The 6,752-nt window shown below is 35.0% G+C and overlaps 1 protein-coding gene across 1 annotated transcript; it reads right to left on the minus strand.

The window, feature by feature from the left end:
• Positions 1 to 207: 207 nt before the first annotated feature.
• Positions 208 to 1,254, minus strand: LOC145089894 (uncharacterized). The gene is made up of 3 exons (XM_079028280.1): positions 940 to 1,254; positions 402 to 868; positions 208 to 316 (listed from the first exon to the last, which is right to left on the minus strand). The coding sequence occupies exons 1-3, from the start codon at positions 1,252 to 1,254 to the stop codon at positions 208 to 210; spliced, it is 891 nt and encodes a 296-aa protein (XP_078884406.1).
• Positions 1,255 to 6,752: the final 5,498 nt, after the last annotated feature.

Raw genomic sequence — 6,752 nt, forward strand, 5'->3', positions numbered from 1 at the left:
CCTACCAGGTAATCTTCTTCTTTTGGGAGGCAAAGGCTTTCGATAAGGAACTTCTTCCCACATATCACTACCATTGAGAGGGTTAATGCTATAATTATAGCATTTTAGAAAAGCCTCTTTACTGTATGATTGGGACACATATGTTTCTGCATCTTGATTCAGGGAAGAGATTGCAGCTACTCCATGTAAGCATGGTATCCCTGTAAGTTACGATATTCTGCATGCACAAGTGTTTGCAATTAGATCCACTCCATATGCTGCATCATTGAACCTAACTTCATACTTTTGATAACCACAAGGAGTAACCCCCCACAATCTGTATAAGGCAATAATGACTACAAATTAATAACTAATAACACAAACTAATACTTGGATAGATGAATTGTAAAACTACATGTTACCTCTGTTTAACCTTCAAATCTTGTATACGCTTCCTAATACTTGGACAGATATTCAAATCCCATTCAATTCCTTCTACTCTTTGACTGTATATCCTCTCCATCACAAATATCCTAATCTCCTCTAGCATAGTGATGATTGGTTTCCTTCTAGCATGCCTAATAGCAGAATTGAAACTCTCACTCACCCCATTCTCAACTGCATCACAATCTCTGCCCTCTTTAAAAAATGCCTTAGACCAGGTAGTAGGATCTCTGTCTATAAGGTACTCATATGCTTGAGTATCTAAAGATTTGATCTTTTCCATTACATGTTTGAACTTCTGTTCAGTACTAGCTCTAACAGCCCTCCAAAAAAGCTTCCTGAAATGTTGACCGGTAAACCTTTTAGCAAAATTACCCACAATGTGCCTGGCACATTGTCTGTGTTCAGCTTCTGGACACCTTTCTTTTACTGCTTCTAGCAACCCCTACAAATAACAACAACAAAATTAGTGAAACATGCATAAAACCATATGTATAAATATGAACCAATGCTCACCTTGTGTCCATCAGAAAGAAGGGTAATGCCTGCACCAAGACCACCATCAATATCATCCATGAGGAGATCTATGAACCACTTCCATGTGGCCTTGTTCTCAACTCCAACTACAGCCCATGCTATAGGGTAGATTTGGTTGTTTGCATCCCTCCCTACAGCTGCCAAAACTTCTCCCCTAACAATACCCTTTAGAAAGCAACCATCAAGGCCAATCACAGGCCTGCACCCTTCCTTCCAACAATCACTTATAGCTTTAAAGCAGACATAGTACTTAGAAAACAAAGTTGTGGAATCTGGCATGATGTCTACATCCATCCTCACAGTAGACCCAGGGTTTGTCCTCAGAATTTCATGACCATATGATCATAATCTCCCATAATGTTCAATTAGACTTCCTTCAATTTCTTGTAATGCAAATTTCTTTGCATTTCTGCATTGCCCCTCACTCATATTTATATTGAATGTTGTTGAAACTTTAGCTTTCATCTTCCTAACACTCATTTTTGGCTTCTCTATAATTTCACTCATAAACTGTTTTCCTAACCACTTATAAGTTACTATGGACCCAAACTTAAACACCCTGCTACAATTATGTTCACTAACTAAAGATTTTATCTGAAAAGTCCTCTCTTTACTCATCCAAGAGGCCCAAAGTCTAAATGGACAATTAGGTGACTTGTTTTTTTTGCAACACTTAACTAACAACCTTTGGGAGTCATTTTTTTCAAACCAGAGATCATATCCATTAGCAACTGCATAGTTGCTCAACATGTTTTTAAGCTCATCAGGGTTAGAAAATCGCATACCTAACAGTGGTTTCATCTGATTCCATGGTTGTCTATCATCATGTACAGGGTATCGAGGTTCAAGATATTCAACATCTTCATCTAATGTGTCTAGACAAAGTTTGTTTAAGAACCTGTCACCCTTGGTTTTGTTGGCTGGGAATGGATATTCAACATCATCTTCTTCATGGTCAACAGAATAAGTCTCCGAGAATACTGAGTCTTCATCCTCTTCACAGCTGTAGTCTTGATCTTCAGTTTCCTCTTCCTCAATCCATTCGAAGATTGGTTCATTATAGTGGTCCACACATTCATTCTCCTCTAATTTGCATAAGCCAAATCCAAAAATTCTTTGTAATCACCGTCATTCACCAGTGTATGAATTCCCTGACTTAAAGACTCTTGTGGAAGGCAGAAGTAAATGTCTTTGCTTCTAGTTCTGGTGAGCTTTTGAAGGAATTCCATGAACTCCTCGTACTCAAATGCACTGAAGTCAACATCTCCTACTGATTGTTTGTCGGGATCAAAGTATACTAATGGGTTGGGTGCAAACGTTCCATTATAGTGGAAATCCACTACAATGAAGTTTCGATCTATGGGACATTGAGATGAAGCCATTACAGAGACCGATTGAACATTGAAGGAGAAAAAATCGGGGGTTAATGAGACTTGGTGCCCTAATCGAATTTAAGGACCAAACGAGACTTCACTCTTAACTTTAATGAGGATGGGAGGCAAAATCGGGGCCTACATGCCATCTCATTGGCCACCTAGGAAAAAAAAGCCACATCAGACCCATGCAACCGTTGAAACCGGCTATAATCAGTCGTAGGGGTGAAATTTACACGAATGAACAAGTTAAATGGCTATTAGAGCACGAAAAAAAGTTTAGTGACCAAATGTGACAAAATGGAATAGTATGTTACCCTCTCAAGTCATTATCCCTTTTTCAAAATCACATGGACCAAATCACACTTTTTTAACATTTTAATGATTGAATATAAACCTGCATTATTCTTGGTATAGACATTCTCGAGGTTTTAACACAGGTGGATGAGATACATTTGACAAACATGAAGAAATATCCGTTGGAAATTGGAAGCTGGAAGCGGTGGCGTCGACAACTTTGTTGATTATTTAGTCGGCTAGGAACGCCAAAGTCTTGACCCAAACAAGTTCGTTAAGATTAACTTTCTGAAAAAAATTGTTATATTTTCGTAGGATTTGTTAGTTTTTAGAAATACTAAAGTTGCCATCAAATGGATGAATTGGTTAAAAATTTCATTTACTTTGGGCCCAAATAAGTTCGTCAAGATTCACATTTTCAAAAAATTGTGTTATATATATATAGGGTTAAGTTCATGTGAGACGGCCTAATTTTGTAAGACCATGAGACGCATTTTTTTATTTTTATTTTTTTTTTAATTAATTCAAGTTCCGAAAATAATATTTAAAAAAAGAATTTTTTGATTTTCCCATTTATTTTTCATTTTAAAATTATTTTTACAATATGTACAGTGTAATATTCTATTTAGAATATTTCATGTATTTTTCAAAAAAATAGAATTTTTTTTTTATTTTCTTTATTTTTTTTAGTTAATTCAAGTTCCGAAAATAATATTTAAAAAAAGAATTTTTAGATTTTTTCATTTCTTTTTCATTTTAAAATTATTTTTTAGAATATGTCAGTGTAATATTCTATTTAGAATATTTCACGTATTTTAAAAAAAAAAAACGGGATTTTATTTTATTTTATTTTTATTTTTTTTAGTTAATTCAGGTTCCGAAAATAATATTTAAAAAAAGAATTTTTGGATTTTTCCATTTATTTTGCATTTTAAAATTATTTTTAGATTTGGTCTCACGGTCTCAAAAAATTAGAATGGTCTCAAATGAACCTAAACCTATATATATATATATATATACACACACACACACATATATATATATATGCTTAGGTTATTTTGTTTAAAGTAATTATTGTGTTATTATATGTATAAATATGGACCAATCAAATTTACTTATTTTAAAAAAGTGATTAATATACATTATTGAATTAAATATAATTGAAAAAATCATCTTAATTAATTACAAGGGTAGTTTAGTCAATTAATATAAATTTAATAAAGGAAAATTGCATTTTTTTAAAGGATCATAGATTGTATTAATTTTAGAAATCCGATTTTACGAATTAAAATTCTTTTAATTCGGACATTCTGACAGAATATGTTTATGAGTATATTCAATAATAAAAATATTCTTGAACCTATTTCTTGATAATGACTTTAAAAACTTCTTGAAGAGTAACAACTTCTTGTAGAATAACAAAATCTTGAACAATCAATTGAAAAATAAAAACAAAAAATATATTATTTCTTATAGAATACGGGTAACAATTGTTAAGAATTACATTTATTGTTAAAGAATAAAACTAAAAAAACAATCAAAACGGGGAAGAAACATCAAAATCTAACAACGACTAATACATTCTAAAAGAATAATATGGTCCGTTCTTCAAGCATCAACTTCTGTGATTCCAACAGAATTGGAATTGGTCATTCCATTCCAACGTTCACGCCCTTGATCAGCATGTCTCCTTCACGCATTCTATGAGAATAACTGCTATGAAATTATACATTTTAATACAATTACACATATTCTAACAGAATGTCATAAAAAATAAATAAAAATCTTAAAAAGCATGGAATTCTTAAATATAGAATTCTTGAACGAATGCACTTGATCATTTTATTATGGACTGTTCTGCCAGAATATAACGATGGATAATGCTTTCTTTTGTGAATATAACGAATGCACTTGATCATAATTGTTATTGCTGCTACTATACTGATGAATCATTGGGTAATTTTCAATTATATTGTAAATCAAACGAAATCATCAACCATACAATGATACAACTGAAACACAAAAGCCATACAAATGAAACAGATGGGACTAAATAAGAACCTAATCGTATCGATCAAATGCAGAAAAAAAAAGTTTAAATCTGGAGGAATAAAGTGATTTCAATCAAAATCAAAATCAACCACCAAGGTTGTGGAAATAAGAACCTAATCTGAATTAATAATCTTTAGCCACAAAAGATTCTCAATCCAAAGAGATGGGGTATAAAATGGTGTATTTAGAACCAGAAAATGAAGATTTAACAACATCTCTCAAAGAATTCTAGGAATCTTAGATTGTAAAAAAGTGGACCTACTGCTTCATTGAAGAAACTTCAAAGGAGATATCAAGATTTGGAACAAATACACAATTACATCATATTTGAGGGTTAGATTTAAATAAAAGGGATTAATGTTTGCACAATACTCTGTCTTCTTCCTTGATTGCAATCAAATTGGAAGGGTACCTGAGCCCCAAAAAAAATCAATGGGAATCGTTCGGGTGTTCAATCGAAGGAATGATACAAATAAACGGAATTTTGAGGGTGGAGATGTTTTACCGGAGTCGATAAACCTCTGGTACCGACTTTTTGTTTTATAATCCCCAACATCTTTCTTCTTTAGCACCAAAAGCTTCAAAAGATTAAAACCAAGAACAATGAAAATTGAACATATTAAAACCGAGAACAATGAAAATTGAAGCAATATTCGTCAGTACATCCTTTAAGCTAAATTCAGCGAAGAAATCTTAAATCGAAAAAGAAGGTACCTTGCCTTTTCCTTTACACCACCGGCTGTAAAGGTGAATCAATGGCGAGCCAACGGTGATGAATGAAAAAGCGGAAGAAGATAGAGGCTGCCGGAGAAGCCCCCATCCACTAACCTCTTTCCACCATCGACGAGCAACCGACCCTTTTCCCTCACACCTTTCCCTTCCTTCCCCATCAACAATCGCTTCTGCCTACCTCCTCCCAAACCTTCTTTTGACCTCCTCCTCTTCTCACCTCAAAGTCGGATAAGTGGGAACAAAATTGTTGCTTCTTCCCTTCGTTGCTTCAGTCTCGTCGACCTCGGAGACGCTTCCTTATCCTGCAATCGATCGACATCCATTGGACCTTGCAGCCGCTCCGTGCTTTCCTTCTCACCTTCATCGATGTACAAGGTCGATAACGGCTGCCCTTCTTTTTGTTTCAGGTCATTATTGACGGCTGTATATAAGAAAATAAATTAGGTTAAAAATGAAGGCTAGCATAATTATAGGGACTATTTATGGAAACTATTTATCAAATTACTAAAATTCCCTTGATTGTTTATTTAATTATTTAAATTTTTATTTAATTATTATTGGCCCATATTTATACATACAATAACACAATACTTACATTAAACACCTGAACCTATCTCTCTCTCTCTCTCTCTCTCTCTCTCTCTCTTTATATATATATATATATATATATATATATATATATATATATATATATATATATATATATATATATATATATGGGAGCGTTCAATCGAGAACATTTCTTATCGCGAGAACATTTGAGAACAAATTTGAAAAACCCAATATTTTTAATTAAAATTATAAAATAATATTCATATATATTAAAAAAAATAGTTACAAACAATTAAAAAACATACTAACTAACACCACTCACCACCCACCACCATCACCCGCCACCACCACCCATCACTAACCACCACCACCACCAACTACCACCCACCCACCACCACCACCACCACCCACCACCACCATCACCATCCATCACCATCACCACCCAACCACCTCCACCTGCCACCACCACCCACCTTCACCGCCTGCCACCACCACCCACAACCCCTACCTACCACCCATCACCACCACCCGCCACCACCACCCATCACTACCCATCACCACCCGCCACCACCACCCATCACTAACCACCACCACCCACCACCCATCACTACCCACCACCCACCACCAACCACCACCACCACCACCAACGACACCGACGTTTCTCCGGCAACTCTGCCGATGGTCCGACAACTCCAGCGGTGGTCCGGCGACTCCGATGATGGTCAAGCTTCTAATTAGGTTGAGAGACGTCATGTTTAGTATTAGTACAGTGGGAGTGGGAGGCAT

This window comes from Lactuca serriola, chromosome 2 (genome assembly GCF_051521515.1).
Source record: "Lactuca serriola cultivar US96UC23 chromosome 2, Lser_US96UC23_V15, whole genome shotgun sequence".
Taxonomy (NCBI): domain Eukaryota; kingdom Viridiplantae; phylum Streptophyta; class Magnoliopsida; order Asterales; family Asteraceae; genus Lactuca; species Lactuca serriola.

Coding starts and splice junctions, on each gene's coding strand:
- LOC145089894 (XM_079028280.1), bottom strand. CDS start 1,254: ATGGATGTAGACATCATGCCAGATTCCACAACTTTGTTTTCTAAGTAC. Junction 869..939: donor TTCTTTCTGATGGACACAAG/GTGAGCATTGGT, acceptor TGTTATTTGTAG/GGGTTGCTAGAAGCAGTAAA. Junction 317..401: donor GATTTGAAGGTTAAACAGAG/GTAACATGTAGT, acceptor TGCCTTATACAG/ATTGTGGGGGGTTACTCCTT.